Source organism: Mizuhopecten yessoensis, unplaced genomic scaffold, assembly GCF_002113885.1.
Source record: "Mizuhopecten yessoensis strain PY_sf001 unplaced genomic scaffold, ASM211388v2 scaffold11099, whole genome shotgun sequence".
Taxonomy (NCBI): Eukaryota; Metazoa; Mollusca; class Bivalvia; order Pectinida; family Pectinidae; genus Mizuhopecten; species Mizuhopecten yessoensis.
In genome coordinates this window covers 394,096-412,445 of record NW_018408879.1, presented here as the reverse complement: position 1 = coordinate 412,445, position 18,350 = coordinate 394,096, and the positions used below count along the sequence as shown (strand labels likewise).

At 34.6% G+C, this 18,350-nt stretch overlaps 1 protein-coding gene across 11 annotated transcripts in view; it reads right to left on the bottom strand.

The window, feature by feature from the left end:
• Positions 1 to 278: 278 nt before the first annotated feature.
• LOC110465690 (protein quaking-B-like) overlaps positions 279 to 18,350 on the bottom strand; it is a 37,544-nt gene continuing 19,472 nt past the window's right edge. For 2 of the 11 annotated variants that reach the window (XM_021521672.1, XM_021521675.1), the window contains exons 4-9: positions 18,161 to 18,319; positions 12,159 to 12,276; positions 9,825 to 9,908; positions 9,169 to 9,441; positions 5,731 to 5,813; positions 279 to 2,649 (exon numbers count right to left, since the gene is read on the bottom strand). In XM_021521672.1, the coding sequence (XP_021377347.1) occupies positions 5,740 to 5,813; positions 9,169 to 9,441; positions 9,825 to 9,908; positions 12,159 to 12,276; positions 18,161 to 18,319 (708 nt within the window). In that variant the 3' untranslated portion in view covers positions 279 to 2,649; positions 5,731 to 5,739. Of the gene's footprint in view, positions 2,650 to 3,886; positions 7,684 to 8,346; positions 8,357 to 9,168; positions 9,442 to 9,824; positions 9,909 to 12,158; positions 12,277 to 12,389; positions 12,508 to 18,160; positions 18,320 to 18,350 lie in introns of those variants that run through there. The other 9 variants (XM_021521676.1, XM_021521678.1, XM_021521673.1 and 6 more) reach the window with 8 other exon arrangements.

Here is an 18,350-nt window from a genome sequence, read left to right as displayed (position 1 = left end):
GTTCTTTTCAATATATTTGTTCTCATTTTTTTTTTTTTTTTNCTCTATTCTCTATTCTAATAAATGTAATTTTCATGAAGATTATATACAGGTTACAAGTTACAAATGCTATGATGTTTCTATACAAAAGTTACCAATAACATGGCAGAACCCATTCAGTACACAGCAGTTAGTACGGTGATATTCCCACTTAATGCATAGAAATATAAACAAAAACTTTATATAAATGTATATAATATATATATATACTAAGTACAATGCCTTTATGTTAATTGTTTTGATCTCTTTTCTCGCTACAATGATATAAAATATTGATATGTTTGAAATTGCAGGACAGATAAAAAAACAATATCTAGATAAACTAGATCAAAAAAAAGATCTCTTCCAAATATACCCTGTCATCATCAATGTGAAAGTCCTAACGATATGTACAACAACGAGTATCATGTCAGTATCAGATCAGCCAATAGTTCATCCTCTCATGGATTCTGACCGCTCAAGGTATTAGGACCCTAACTGATCAGCCAAGGTCAATTTTGTGGACAAGGTGAGCATTGATAGCTAAACAGAGTATGCTCAGTTCTATATAAAGCAAACTTACAATATTACAGAAAAAATTCCCTTCAATAACTTTAGTTTATATATTATACACAATCCTGTTTTATCAACTATTGAATTAAAACTGAATGAAGCAGTCAGAATCCACAGGAAGTGAACAGTCTCTCCTAGTGGGAATAACACTACACCAATCACTGTGGTTTTGTAACAGAAAGCTGTGCTCATAAGCTCACAAGTAAGAAGCAGACTCACAAAAGCCTGTTGCTTTGAAAACTTCCCAGATAATGATCTAAACTTCTGACATATAAATCTACTTTGAAGTGTGCAAAAGTTCAATCAACATGATAAATGTACAGTACTGTAAAATGAAACATGATCCTGGGCTGTTAAGAAAGCGTCAAGAGGTGGATTGTCAGTAACTCTCGCATCATTTTAATAATTATATTGGAAGCAATCAAAACAACAAAGTTTTGCCGGCAGTTATAATTTTTCATACTATGTCCAATTAATATTGAGAGGATAGATATTGTGGAGCTTTCAACATTGCATTTTAAATGATTAAGTTTGAACCATAATCAACCCAGACATGCATAACATCAGGGGAAATGATCGCTGGAAAAGATTCCAAATACTTCAGAAGTTTGCAAGATTTGTCGATACCAAACTTGACAGGTTATGCATGTCCAGGTTGAGATCTTGTCTGATGACACTATGTGGGGCCTCTCTCTCACCTTACTGCCACCAAACAAAGGACAGAGAGTATCACTTCCTAGTAATATATAACATGGTTGGAATTCAGTCACAGGTTAGTGACGACCATATCATCATACCAAACACCAGACCTGTTATACGCAAGTACCGAGCACTTCACATTATGTAGTTATAATTCAAGTTTTATGAAAACAAAGAAAATCAATGACATTTACTTTGAGCTGATCATGCCAAAGTGCCCTTGATTGGTGAGCCTGGTGGATGGAGCCGCCATGCCCGGTAGTACAGGTGTTTGGTAGGATAACACAGCCTCAGCATACCAATCTCCTCATCTTGGGCGAGGGTTACTAGGACATTTACAGGGTTCACTTTCAAAACTCAAAAACAGGGCACAATAATTGTATAGTGATTAATCTCCATGAATTTGTATATTTATCTTGAAGCATTCTTTTTAAGAATTAAAAAAGGAAGTTTAACATTATTAAACTTTTAAGACCAAATGTTATATTTTGATTTCGATTAATGAAAATTTGTCCCCTTGAGAAAAAATGGTCGGGGATATATATATATAATAGGTATAAACAGCTACGCAGAGAAAGCTCCAAAAACTGTACATAAACATAAAACAATATTAATCAAATTCTGGTTTAACAAGGTTAATGTACAGGTAAATGTAGAAGATATATATGAATATATATACGATATATAGACATGTCTCAACGAAAAATAGTGATTGGTAAATTTTTGTTGCAATATTTTGTCTGCACACAATCAATGCTATATATAACTGTTATGGTGGGAAACGGACACAACAGTCAAATTAGTACAAAGGAATTAGTTAACGAGTAATGTTCAGGCACTTAGACATTTTGACAATTCATTGTCAAATTTTTTTATACACAAGGACGGTGGGCTCTTTCATACAAACATGTGTAAATATAACACTATAATCACACTTGTATATAGTCCATCTGTTCTGATATAAGAATGTTAATTGGCTCAGCCTCCGAGTCACTAGGCTGGTAGAAGGCAATGTTAGTGGATGTTGTTTGCAGAAGGCAGGGTACTGATTCAGTACGTCTGGAAGTAAGTAGTTACTGGTAAACTTCTATGTCCCACTGCCAGGCAGTTACCAATGGAGCGTTAAGGTGGATGGTTCGTGATGCAAGTCAACAAATACGGTTGTCGGTCCGTCTAAAGTGGTGCAGTGTCGGCTACCCAACAAACCCCTCCAGTAGTACATGTGTTAGGTTTGGACCGACTGACCGACTGACCAATACGATGCAGAAGTAGTAGTAGCAGCAGCACAGCATGGATACGTACGGACAGGCAAGGGGTTCGACTTTAACTGTGACCAGGTATAAGTTAGTTGGTAGGCAGCTGAAGGTTTAGTGAAAAATAAAAAGAAAAAAGAAGAAATGTTAGTTTATACTGCTACCATAAATATTGTCTTTTTATGCATTCAATATGAAAAATTAATTACAGAAATTATTATTATTATGATTATTAATTCTGCTTGGTAATAATAACGTTTGTTACCCAAATAACAGTGACACTACTACACAGTTTGTAGATTAAAGTGTGCTTTACAGGTGAGAAGTAAAACCTCATGCTTTAAAAAGATTACATCAACTCATGCCGAACCCACAACTCAGGGCATTTGTTTTGTAAGATAGAAGGGGAAGGAATGGTGTACAGATAAAAAGCAAATGTCACAGGTCAAGCAGCCATTGACCAATCAATGACCTGATTAATGAATGAATGAACAGTGATTAATGTATAACTGTATACCAATTACATTAACATAGCACACCTTTAATCCTCAAAATGTTAGTACATGTCATATTAGTGTCGAGTACAATCGGGTATAACCAAGCCTACATGTAATAGATATATTACACAATATGTCCGAGAGGACTGCATATCTATCTGTAACACTGTGCAGTACTACTGTAATAGCTTGTATTCTCTATATAGTCAACACAAAACAAATGTTAAGACAACTTTGGTATACATTGGAACCATGTTATCTGGACTACTGACAGGAAAATCCATTTCCAGACTACAATATGAAACACTATGGAAAACTTTTTTAGGTCCAGATAAACACGAGGTTCAAATGTATACATTTTAACATTCCCAACTCTCTTCAATCTGAACCTAGATTTAATTTCAAAGCAATTTCCACTATTAAAAGCAAAGAGTTGAGAAGGTTGTAGACATGACATAAATATAGCGACTAGAATAAGGCAAAGTGGCCCCTCCCCATGTCCCCTAAAGCTTGGTTACGATGGTTGGTAATCCCATCCCAACGTCCTCTAAAGCTTGTCTACAGCTTTCAATCTTCCTAGCAGTTCCAAAACCATCCATGTATGCAACACCCTAGTGAGTTCTTTGTTGTATAACTGTAAATGCACTTGCAGTTCTTGAAGTAGAATTATAATGGTAATTGTTTAACGTTTATCATACAGAAATAAAACTCTGGAAGGAAGCGGTTTTAATTCCATTTAGACAATTTTCAATGAATTTATATACATCTAATTCTACATGAAAAAGGGAAGCAGATTTACAGTTAAAACATGAATCCATCAATTTAAAATGAAAATAAACACTGCTGTTTGCTCAACTGATGTGCTTTTATTCCTAAACATACTTAAAATATAACAACAATTGCACGTGTTTCTCTTCACACGGTTTTCATTGTAAAAGTTGGAAGAAAATGTTGATGTCATGTTGTATATATATATATCTAACAAGTGTGGACATCTACAATAACAAGGGGACATTCAATAATACACTGGCTGTATCTGCCTACACAAACTTATGATTGTACTTGCATGGACTTTGCACTAATATCCCGAGAAAATAATAAACATTTAACGCATTGAGTAATAATGATCTGTATCTAGCGCGATACTAAGGCATTCCTTAGGATCCCTTCCACATATAAAATGTATACAGTAGTTCTAACCTATCCATATCATACTCCGTATTTGCTTTAAAACATTTTGTAAACAATATTCCACGAGTACAGAAAATTCTTTGAAGAATCAAATTTAATTTGACCTTTCTACTGTATTTTGTTTGAATGGCTAAACAAATCTAAGAACACTTTTTAAGAAATATATGACCTTTCTACTGTATTTTGAATGGCTAAACAAATTTAAGAACACTTTTTAAGAAAGATAACTAGATGTATGTAGAAAACCCTTGCTATTGCTGTCACCAGTATGGGGACTATTTGCTGGGTAAGGAGTTCAGTCTAACACCAACTATACTACGTATGGAACTTGAGCAATGACTTTAAAATGTTTTTGATTTATATTAAGATACTGAGCCATTTATTGGACTTTCTATTGAAATCTCACTTATTTCTCTTAACAGGTTGTCAATAGAGATTGATAGGTTTATGTTCTGCTAATAAACCCAAACAAAAACTGACACTTGGCTTTTAAACGATAAAATCATGAATATAATGTATGGAAATTGCATATGAAAAGAGTTCAAACCAATAGAATGGTTCTGACAAAATGAATCTTACAAATGATCTTTATGAATTTTGCAGTAGTTTTTCTTCTATTTTGATCGTCATATAACACTCACAAGCTAACAAAACAAGGAAATACCATGTAAATCAAACGTAACATCCTGAGTATTGCTTCTAGTTTTTGCGTTCAAATTAATTACTGTAATATATATGTATATAACTCAATGAAATCTAACAAATTCTTAAACTTTAAACTCATCAAAAAAAAAAAAATCATGCTAAACAAAATGCTGAAATTTATATGTGAACATGATGGGAGACGAATCAGACAGGGAAAATATTTCTAAAACTGACCCTCACCAACTAATGGCCAACCTGACCCTCACCAACTAATGGCCAACCTATATTGGTACTGTTTGCCAACAACACTATCTGTATTACATTATATGTAGTTGTGATGAGACGATACGGTACGGTCGTTTTACATCAGCTCTACAGGGAAAACACCTGCCTTTAAGGCACATCAAATATAAAACTTAAATAAAAGTATTATGCACAACTATCAATGTTGGATAGGTAAAATTTGATTTTTGTTCTCATGTAAAATATAAATAACTTTGATCAAAGGTATAAAAAGAGCACATATGTATATATATATATTACATATACAGAGCATTTGTCAATGGCAATGGTTTAACACAAAACCTGATGGAAACAAAAGAAATGGTTCTTGTATTTTTATTACAACAAAATGGCACTAACTTGATTTACTCCAACACAAATTTCTGGAGAAAGGATGTTTGATATCAATTAAACCATGTACAGATGGTGAGAAAGTTTTGTGCCAGGTCAATTAAAATACAAAGTGGATTTTTTTTTGTTCACATCATTGTTAACCATTGCCTTTGAAAAGAAATGGAACTCCACTAGGGCAAAACATCTCAAATAAAATATAAGTAATAATTGGGACTAACCTTCCAAATTTATGGAAGAGAAACCCTTGCGTAAGGGTGGGCTCTCATTCCCTCGAGGGTTCTCCTCATTTTAGGCACTGCACCTACAATATCCCAAGACATTTAGATATTGGCCTTGACAAATGCAAAAAAAGAAAGAAATATATGTATAAAGAGAGTTTCCCTCTCGGTGGTCAATGATTTGACTTTGCTGATAATGTTTGCTTTCATTCACAAATTCTCTCGAAGACTTGACCTCTGACCTGCCTTAGTAAATAGGCTGTAGATCCTGGCATCTATATTGAGTAACGATAGGTCAAAGCCATACAATTTAACTAGGTTAATTCTTCTAAGTTAATTCTACTTATATGAAATCTTTGGCACTTTGTCTTGTGGGCTTAGTTATAAATATTTCAGTAATTGGTTTGTTACTTACGAGCTTGTATTCACTATAATACTGATTTGAATACAAATCTACAAATCTAAAAATATTATCATTTAAGGCGAAATATAATCATTTAAGATGCTTAAACTGTTTAATTTCTGTTAAGTATGATACAAATAATGCTGGGATCAGGATGCAATTTTATCCGTTTTGAACACGAGTTACTGACAGCTTAATGAAATAATACAGGCAGTGTCGATTTAACACAGGTGTAATACATACCTATGCTACAGCAGTAGATAAAGCATGGAATGTGTCTGAAGCCTTGTTATTAAATGTCATGTGAATAATGAATACACTGTGAAAGCACCTGCTCAGACAGGTCAATTAATTAGTGGCAGATACACAATCGGAGACCACTTTTGTTTTAGTTGGATTGGAGAACCTGGACTATCTGACCTTCCGTCACTTATGTGTCCAATGCAGACATTTTAAGGCAGTACTTGATAATGCAGCGTATTCCTATAGTTTTCATTCAGCTGTTGTTACTCATGCCAAGCTTACAGAAACGGCATATGCCAAATTAGCAGGAGATTAAGAGGAAAATGTTACTGTTCCATGACATGAGGTTTTCCGTTTAAACCGTTACCAAAGGGATATATTTCTGCAACGCTTCGGTATGTGAAAGTTAACATCCAAATCCCTATTGTGTTAAGAATTAAAGAGAGGTATATAAAAGGACAGAAAGCAAACACTATCATTGAAGTCCAATGGCACCAGTCAACCACACCTCCTGGTTCATCTAACGTAACAATACTCAACAACACCATGCTATGGCCTGTACAATGTACAATACTTGAACTTTCAGCGTGAAAGACAACTGGTTCATGTTAAAGCCAATTTCAGCACATTCATATATGCTGGAAATAATAAACTTTTTTTTGAATATCACAAAAATACTTGGGTGTTAATTTAAACTGTTAGATCGTGAGGTTAATCAATTAGTTAAAAAATAGGATTAACTTCTTTCATAATATAAAAAAGTTCCTTACAAATAAAATTGAAAAATATATTATAAATTATTATTAAAGTTGCAAACTTGGAATTAACAAAAATCCAAACTTTTCATAGCTATACATCTGATCTGACTATCTAGTGCTGTTATTAACCAGGAGATGTCACGACAAAAAAGGTCGAAAAACATTCGACCAAGGAAAAACGCAAGCTGAAATTAATACATATTATTGGATTAATAACAATTCTTAAAGAGTGCTTAAATTCATGGGGAATATTTTGACAAAAGCAAACACAACTAGATTAAATCAAATTTATATGTATTACGTAGTACTTGGTTTGGGGTTGTTTTTTATTTTGATTTTTATGTGTAAATCCATCACCAAACGTAAGATTATTTTAAGAAACAAATGAAAATTATGTTTTGTTTATTTTCAACAAAAACTATTAAATGGTGAAAGTAGAGGCACACAAGTGAAATGTCTACAGATAAGTCTACCTCCACTTTACAAAGCATAGGGACGCATGTTTATGTCTAGATTTGGCCACTCCAGTTTGGATTGGTTATGCTTTGCCTGTGGGGAGAAAAAGAGATAATGCGTTGGTTGGTAGGTGAACGGGTATGATCATCACAGAGGATAAATGTGAAACTATAACTTAAACGAGTGATTACATATATCATCCTTCAAGTCAACTGTTCTCCACTGGAGGGTCAATAAGGGTATTACACCACTAGTACATCTGTTTGTTACTGCTAGTATTTTATATACAAATATTTCAGCATTCCTTTTCAAAAGGAATATAAATGGAATGCATGAATGGCAGAATCACAGAATTTTGACTTTCTTCTGTTCAAGTTACTGTTACAGAATCACAGAATTAAGATTTCCTTTGTTCAATTTACTTTTACAGATCTTCGTGTGATTCGATATGGAATGCACATCATATTCCGTTAGTAAGTGAATTAAGACTTGTTTAAGAAATGGACCAGTGAACTTATCATTATGACTTACCAGATTAATTTTTTATAAATTTATTTGACAAAATGTTCAACAGTTTAGATAGTATTTGTAGTTTTATCCACAAAGTAACATGAGTTAAGACAAGTTGACTTAGGATATGGTGAAGAATTAACAAGCATTTAAACAGAAGAAAGCAATATTTTAACTACAAAATATGTAAATTATTTTTGATATTCTCTATTTGTGGGACTTTCGCTTTGGGTATATTATACATACCATGTTTGTCCTATACATTGATTTGCATGTAAAGTGGAAAAGAATTCTACATTACAAACATAGAGGACCCATTACATATCTAAGCTTACAACAATTTTGTAGATATGGGACTTAAATCTAGTAACCGATGCATAGAACAAATTTACTGTGTAATATTGGTATTTACAGAAGACACAGGCGATTTACACAATCTAACACAAGTAACTATGAGTTTGGAATGTCAAGGAATTACATTGTGTGAACAAAAACATAAATTGTGTAAAATATGGGAATAAATTCCAAAAGTAAATTGAGGGATTTTTTTTTACATAATTTACAAACATGAAGGATTATAAGTTGGTGTAAATAAACTTAAGAATTCATCTTTATAAAATCAAGTGTATATGAATAAAATAATAAAATGACCACATAATCTAACTACACCCTTCAGGGCTATTCCAGAAAAACATATGGGGTGGGTTTGAGGAACCGCTGTTGTGAAATCCCCACCACCACCAATCCCCCACTAGGGCCCACTATACAAATGTTAACGTTTCTTCTGACCCCAACACCCTTATATCATCATTAATTGGTGACTCCCTTCAACTCCTCCCTATACTCGTATCTGGAACAGCCCTATACATCGTTTCTTTAAAATCAGGTGGATTTCATTTAATTTAAATTCATGTGATAAAAATAGCATTCCATGTAAATGAAAAATGAGAAAAAATATCAACATACATATATATTGACAAAACAATGATTGTGCAATTCATAAAATGATTTCCCTAGTTGATAAGCCAGTACTGGATGATAAAATCTATCGCACTATGGGAAACATACCAAGGTTGGCTTGGTCAAAGGAGGAAGGATATTCAATGAGTGCCGCTGCTTGGTGAAAGGCGGCTGCAGAGTACGGATTGTACTCGTATGGATTATACATCAGACCTGTGGCGGCCTCTGATGGTGACACCAGTGGTGGGGGACCGTTCATTAAACCAGCCTGACTCGTCGGGATCCTCGGTGTCAAGATGATGGGGGCACCTTGTGGTGTTTGCGTGCGTAGATTGGGAATGTGTGATAACTGTTGTGCTGTGGTGATTAGCCTTGGTCCTTCTGTAAGTAAAATACAAAAGAGGGAACAAGTTAGTACAATGCAGAATTTGATCTGCATTCATACAACACCAACTGATCTGTATATCATCTCCGAAAGTATACTGTTAAATAATAACCATATCCGACATCAGAAAAAGAGCAAGAAAATACTTATAACAGATTCATACCTTGTTGTACATACTGCTAACAATGAATGGGTACACATTTTCAATTTGCTGATATATATGTCTGCTTACAATCAAATCAGTTATCCATTAGAACATGAAACTTTGACTAAAATTTATTTTGAATATTTGAATTCAAGCTACAGGAATGCCTGTTAGAAACAAAGGAAATTAGTGAGAGGATGAGGTCTTGTGATTGGATAGTTTTGATAAACCAACCTCCTTGTCCCATTGACGGTGGAGTTAGGCTTCCTAATCCTACACCTTGAATATTTGCAAGATCCCAGGGTCTTTTCATACCAGCTTAAAAGTGAAAAGGCAAAAATTGGTCAAACAATGAATTATAATTAAAATTTACCGGTCCAGTATACAGGGGTCGGTATAGGGTCATTGAAAATGTGTGTCCATATTTGTCAACAGATGTTTGCTGCACCAGAAGTCACACACATACGTGGCACAAATATTACAAGCCATTTCATCAACATAAATGTTAACCAAGGTTAGTACTCTATTGATGCCAAACCTAAATCCATTTTCCCCCCGAAACTTTAACCATATGTATAAAATGACTGAAGATCCATTTTCTGGACTTACCTATCAACTATTTTTGTAAAAATATTATTATTTGTATTTAACATTGTTCATATGGATATAGGATTTGTATTTGTCTATCAATCTAATTTGCTTAAAAATGTTGCTCTCTATTTTGTTTCGACTCTACATACCAAAGAATAATTTTGGATTTGAAAACAAATTATCAAGATTACAACAGAATCATATTTTCCTCTTTATATCTAACGCCTATCTCCATAAAGAAACACTGTGTAACTCCACTTATAAAAGATGGCCGCTATGTTATGGGAACATTTAAACAGGAGTATTAAGTCAAGACAGAAATCTCCAAAGATGAACATTCAAATCAAGTCATACATTTTCTAAGACCTGAAGAATAAGAAAATAGATACCACAAAAGCTACTACAGCCTTTCACCTCTTGTTGATTTAATCTCCGTTCTTTGAAAGAGCTATAAAATCATCATGTGCAAATTGATTTTAATGAATCAGTATCTACTGGGAACATTAATTTATATACAAAAACATACCAGGTGTTTAAAAGAGAAAAGATTCCATGAAACCAAATATAGAGCTTTTACTGATTAGAAGTAAATAACTTAGAATTCAATGTGGGTGGCTAGGCACAAACATCAAGCAAAACTAACTTATTTGAATGGAAGCATTTTGATTAGTACATATAAAAAGATAGGTGAAGCTGATGTAGGTAGCTTTGTGGTCTGATTAGCAAAATACATCAAAACATGTGTAATAAATACAAAATAAGTAAAGCAAACAAAGTCTGTTCCAAGACAGCGGGTCAAAGATGTGTGTATTTCATCCGGCTCAAGAAAATCATGCACAAAAAACCGTTCCAGTACTGCAAGAAAATTCAGCCATTTCACCCATGCATTCTAGGGCCCGGCCTTTAGATCCCTCCAACACAACCACATGCAGATGGAATGGTACCTTATTTACGGAATGGTGATGGTGATTAATAGTTTTGTAGTCAATCAAAACTTCCACAACAGATATATGGGTATTGATGCAACGCTTCTTTTAAAATGAATTCTAATTAGGATCAGCCAGACCAGGTATTTTGTACATTGTAAACCTAATGATATTTGTAGGTATAAAAAATGGGATGAATAGAGGATTTGGAGAGGGTGTATAGGATAAAACAGTAGTGCAACTGCTGGTGCAATGAGAATCGTTTGTATTGGTGTAAGTTTTGGAAACAATTCCACACCTTTCTGGCTAAAATGAAAATATCTAGAAACATGCTTCTGAACATCACTATCTGGAACTTGTCGGGGCCTTTTTCTCTCTCTTCAAAACAAATTTGCCCATACATGAAGAAATATACAGCGTAAATAAAAACAAATTCACAATGATTCATCTTGTTTACAATGAATGTGTGCAGCATATTAAACCTTTGGTGCAGTTTTGTTCAAAACATGTTAACAAAGCGGTCTAGTCTAGTTGGAACACCTTAACAGATGAAAATTCTACGCTCCATGTTAGCAAAGATATAAATACATATAAAAAATACCATTAAAAATTCTAAATTATCAGGTTTTAGGAAGTGACGGAATCAGAGCACTGATTAAAAATGGACAAGTGAGGTGATCGTTACTGGGAGAGGTGAGGAGAGATGATGATGAGGAGAAGGAGGAGGATGAAGATGATGATGATAAGCTGTGAGACAATACACCCACTACATCTATACTGGAAGCAGCACTATATGGTCCCCGCACTGGGAAGTCTGGTCCAATCTACCCCGTGTAAGCAAGGGTGGGTTTCATGCATCTACCACTCAACCACAGAGTAAATGACAAAGAAAAAATAAAATGGGTGTGGATATTAAAATTCCTCTTGCCAAAAGGATGCAAAGATAAATAAAAGATGTAGCAATACAGGTACAAAAAAATTAGAGGAAAGCTAAACACCGCACACTGGCATAGATAGGGTTGGCTGCTGGTATATTGTCACCGTGACTTACGAGTCGTTGATGTTTGGGAGTTCGATGAAGGTGAGGGTTTAGAAGTGTCACGGTATGTGCCATTTATGATAGCTAACTCCATAAGTTGGCGTTTCTTTAAGTCATCCTCGCCATCAGGCTGCAAAAAATCAACAACACGAGTCAAACTTCAAATTGTTAATGGTCAAGAAAAACCACCCTGTTCGTCACTGGTTAGTCGTCATGGCGATCAGGGGGTGAAAATAAACTTACGGGCAAGCCCTGTGGGTGAGAACCCGAAGGGAGCAACAATTTTCGAGTCTCTGTAAGTTCCATTCAAAATAGCAAGTTCCATCAATTGCATTTTCTTCAAATCATCTTCTCCCTCAGCCTGAAAAAATATATGGCATTCACATCATGGGTTAAAGCACACCAAATTACCTCCCTTGTTAATGCAGTTTTCCGTTGAAATATGGTTGCAACACTGAAGAACTGTGTTGTTCAATGTTATAACAGGTGAAATTTTGTGAGGATCTTTCCTGATTGTATAGGCCTCTAACCATAGCAACAGCTTTATGTGACCAGGGCTTCATTAAATACTGTTTATATTAACTGTACAGATATGACATGTACTAAATGGTGGTATTTTTTATTCAAATGCGATATATGTTATACCTAGTTAATTTATATTTAATGCCAAAGTTGCCACCTCAGCATCGAAGTAATTTTTTTAAATCTTACAATAACTATGTAGAAATCTAACAAACAAATACACATGTGTGGCTATGGCAGTTTGGCGAGAGAAAGAACTTGTGGTTGGGAATGGCAGCTGTAACACAGAAATAACTGTGTTTCAACATCTTTAAATAATAATGAGCTTTAGTGTGCATCCTCCAGTACTGCACCTCATATAGATCCCCCCCCCCCTCCCTAGTGACCCCCACCAGCGAGTGCTACCTTTACAAAGACCTACTGCAATAGACATTATCGCTTGTAACCTTGAAATCTATTTGTAGTTAATATCTACACCAAAATCACATGCAAGTTAATACCACAAACAGGTTACCTAGCTGATTGCATTTCTACTTGAAGGTTACATAGCGTATTCATCTTAATGACTCCTAAACAAGATATGTGAGAAAACATTCTGTAATGACCAATATGTAGAGAATTACTTTCCAAGTTAAGCATCAAGATATCCACTAAAAACTTAATTTCAAATTCTACACCAATAATTATACTTGCTTGGGATCTCAATTTTGTACATGGAAGCAATCAGCACAGAGGTAGAACTTCAGTAGTACAAACACTATCTACCACTAGAACTCAATCAATCACCGAGTATTGCATACAAACAGGTCGCCTACAGCTAATGGAAGCTTGCTTACAAGTTTTCTCCGATTATTTGTAATTAATTAAGGAATGTTGAGATTGTTGTCTGTAACCTGTACTAGAGTCAACCCCTGGCATCGTATTAGTGAGTAATACTATATAAGGACATCTCTGGTCTAGACACTATTTGGATTTTAGACAGAAAAGCAAACTCCAAGCTGCATCTGTACATATGTGCTAAGAGAGGAATTGCTAACTAAACTAACACAGCAATACATGAAATTATCTCTACATTATAGCATTTCTATTACTTCCCATAGAAACACACACAAAAATAAAACCTAATCCTGCCTGAAATAGATTTGAAAGATAAAATTTCCGTCGTTTGAAATGGATCTCCTGTTTCAGAGACCTTTATTATTTATGAACATGAACTTAAATGTCCATGTATGCTTGATCTCGAAATGGCAGAAAACTTAGAAATTGCCAAAATTTCCTATTGAAAACAGTGCGAAGACATATAGATAATTGGTAACTATTGCAGACTTTTAAAATGCTGATTATTTTATTCTATACAGCTTTCGTTCACAAATAACATAAAAGATATCATCTCAATTACAAAATTTAAAACCTTAGCTTTTTCTCAGTTAAATTCAAAGTTATTTGTTGAGTGCTTCCTGAGTTATGGTGTAAAGGTAATAAATAAGGCAGCGAAGCGATTACTAGACATAGGTAGGTCATCATTATCTACGCCCGATGAACACTTTCTGCCACAGGCCTCGAATTATGAAAATTGAGCAACAAAGCATTGCAACAGTTCCCCTCTACATACAGTTCAACAGTCGCTGGGAGCTGAATATCTTTGGTGTTTGTCAAGAAAACTTGTATGGGTTTATTCATGCGGGCCTTAAGCTATGTGGCTGAATGGCTAGGCTGATACCATAATTGGTTGGTCTCTGGTATAGAGACCAGAATAATAGGTAGTGTATAAACAGCTCCGAGACCACAGGTACACCTTACAATGGGAACTCCAATCCTAAGGTTTATCCTACACAAACATAGCACCCTTGTTTTTCTCTATGCTTAGTATTTATTTTAAATAATGCTACTGTATAGAGTTGTAGAACTACTTCTACTTATGTGTATCAGTAGTAAAACTAAGTACTGGTGTAACAGTGGTAAGTCCCTGTACTAACATATCTCTGTCTGAACATGAACACATTCACATCTCTGTAACCTTCACCTAAAAATTCGTTTAACATATATATGACTTGTTTAATAATCAGTCATAAAATCTCTTTTAGAAAGTTCCACTGTTAATGCAATTTCCTATATTAAAGTAAGAGCCCCTATAAAAAAAAAATCAAAAAAATCCTGAATTAATAAAAGCACTTATGATAATAACCTTAGAAATTAAGTTTGAATGGTTCTTCAAATATTCTCAATTCATTCGAAATCTAATAAGTGGTTCTTTTTTAAATAATCTTTAAATACAGTTAAAATTACTATCAATACAAATGCAATCTTAGAAATATCACTGGAACCATTTCCACTGAAGCCCTGCCTTATCAACATCGAACATTCATATACATACATATTTTATTGATAAAAATTGAAACTGTTTAATTTCATTGCCCCCTAGCCAACAAATTCAATTTCAAATCTGTAAATTGTTTCAGATGTTTTTACAAGATACATGTGAATGCCTTGCCGTGTATCTAACTCCTCTATAAATATATTATTAGTTTCAGACTTTCAATGACAAAACTAAATACTCCAACTTGTTCTATTCCATGTAGTGTGCCAGCAAGTCAGTTTAAAATAGAACCATCTACTAGATTCTCAGACCATTCTAGATTCTGTCTGTATTTTATGCCTCTCCATGCACAAAATTATTTCTAATCCACAAATGTTCTAAGTCTAGGCCATTTAATGATTTTCCCAATTGAGACTGACAAGATAAAGATATAAAACAGCTTCTGTGTTTAGAAGTGTTCACATGAGAGAGCTCCTCGTGGCTCTACTATCTCCAACATCACACTGAAACAGGGCAAATTGTGGGGAACTGGCCAGAGAGGCACACAGATACTCAAAACATTGTCAGAACCAATCAAGTAAATGCTTACAAAAATGCTACCTTGGTCCTAGATATTGCTGAACAGGAGTGATGGTAACTGTGTTGGTACTAAAGGAACAGTACAGAACATGACAAAGGCCACTGAAGGAAACAATACCTATTCTCTGTGGCCCCAGCCAGCAGCCAATACAAAAACTGGCAGAGGGGCAAATAAATTAACTCAGCTTGAAAGCTGTGCCACTGGTAGGTTTCCTAAAGATGAACTTACACAGGAGCTGAAAGGATCGTGTTTCAGTTTTCACCAGGTCTTATCTCCAGCCTAGTGTACTGATATATATATGTGGGAGCCCCAACTTCAATCCACCATCCCCGCTATGTTTCTACAGCAGAATTACTGTTTTGTGGAAATGCATAAATGTTTGTGACAAGAAATTTGTTGTGGAACACAGATATAACGACTCGCAGCTGCACATTTCAATACTAGAGTCTTAATCTTGGTCCAAGAAGGTCTGGTTTTAAATACTTGCACATTGATATTCCTGTCTCAACTGTGGTAGGACATACAGACATGCTTGTAGTGGAAATTAACAATATTTTTCTAGATAATTAAAATGATTGCTAAAATGAAACCAATGGTTTCTGAGTAACAGAAGACACAAATGTTATCCACAAAGGACCTAAACTATACTACATTAATTTTAACAAATGTTCGTTAAAATTTAACATAACTTCATTACAACTGAGCTCTCAAGCATTTAGAGGTGGGGTCTGCCAGTATCCACTAATAATACAATTAGGATGCATGTTTATCACTCTTACTTTTGTTTATCATATCCATGTCAAATATTTTTGCCAATTATTTTCTATCTCAATATAATAAATGACAAAACTGAGTCAAAGTTATAAACTTAAGCGCATTTTGAATTATTACTTTCCCCCCAATGGAATATGTTGGAGTCTCAACGTATAAATAAATTGTCCTCAAGAATAATGAAAACAATCATGAATTTGGCACTACCTTGAACCAAATTTGTTATACATAGCCAAAACATTTCCAAGCAGTCATGTAGGAATATTAATAAAGGATGTTTTTCAATATTCCCAAAATTATGTTACTGGCATCTTGACAAAGGTTGAGGGATGGTTTACGTGAAGTTTGAAATATTTCCAAGTATTGTATGGGTAGGATAGGCTTCACTGCTAACAGCGTTTTTCCCCTTCTATTTTGGGATCTATTCAGCGAGTATGATGACACTTCACTACACAATACAAAGTATTATGATTTCACAGAAGCTCCTATACAAACTGGTGGCATAGAAAATACCTAAACCCAACAAATTAGCTAAGCTTGTGGAAATACCAGACAACTTTTCACAACAAGAGAAATTCTCTTTGAGGGCCAGGTAATGACAGAATAAATACGTTCTTACGGAACAAGTGTTTTTGTAAAGGGACACGCAACTAAGCTGGGCAGATCCTCTCAACATTACAAGCACTATTTGGCGATATCTCTCATCTCTCCTGGAGTTAAGACAAGGTTGTGGCATTCACTATGAATCTTTTTTATTTCTATTTGACAGAGGTTGGGATTTTTTTATTTTTTTTTATATGTCATTAACTTACAAGAGGGTAATCTAACAAGAAACTTATCTGAAAGTCAGCCATCAGAACTATAAAGGATTATAATATTATGCAGATAACACAAGTCTTGCCTGTACATGTTTCCATGGTCAACATTTACCATTGATAACTCGACTAATAAATCATACACTAGGTTAATAATTTTTTTACATATAAACCGATTGTTAAATTGTCCAGCTATCCATTTTAGAACCATTCATAAAGATAATATTCCTGTCTAAAAGAAGGGGAAATTTGATCACGCACAAACTTCATTTACACTTTTTTTAGCTATGATTTATTAAACACCGGCCAGAAGTGTCCAGTTACAGACTTGATGTGGAATGCAGCAAAGCATAACGGCACTATCCAAATTCATCTTTGATGGTCTCCAATGTAAAGAGTTTCATATAACGAGCTACACACATAAACACAACAATATCCACACATTTCCTCAGCCTTTAACTTGGCCCTAAAAGCAATATACCTGCACTTCTAAAGGTAATTTTGGTGGCGGGATAAAACCGAATACTCTTGTAATTCCTCCGTTTTCATATTTAAGGAATACTTCTTACTTTATTAACATAGTTACTACAAATTGAAATTCATGGAAAATTTAGGCCGGCAAAATTATCATTACCCGTTCATGGCTTTAAAATGCTAATGTTGACACCTGAGCTAGACTGAATAGGTACCTGGATCTAATCCTAAACCTCATAAAGCTATACATGTACCGTGCATACAGAAATGTGAAATGGGCTTTATTAACAACCAAAAAGCAGGTTCTAATTCTGACATTTCACTATTTTTAAGTTAATAAAATTTGATTTCAATCATGCAGTAAACAGAAAGTTTATGTACCTTTTCAACATAAATTGATATACATGTTTCCTAACCATTTTTTTTAACCTATAACATAGTTACTCAAATGATCTTTACTCAAATGATCTTTACTCAAACCATCCACACTCACAAACTGAGGCTTTCCCTTCTCAACAACAGTATTTCAACTTACCGCGGGCACCAATAGTTTCTTCACTTCTTCAATGGCCTTGGCCATTTTGACCTCTGCCCTCTGCCTGGCATCCTCTACTGTGATAAGAACGTGCAGCTCTTCGTTTAAGTGTTCCCAGTTGGCTTTGCCTCTGTTCTGCTCCTCCTGAAATGACACATGCTAAAAAATAAGACAAACATATAACATAACA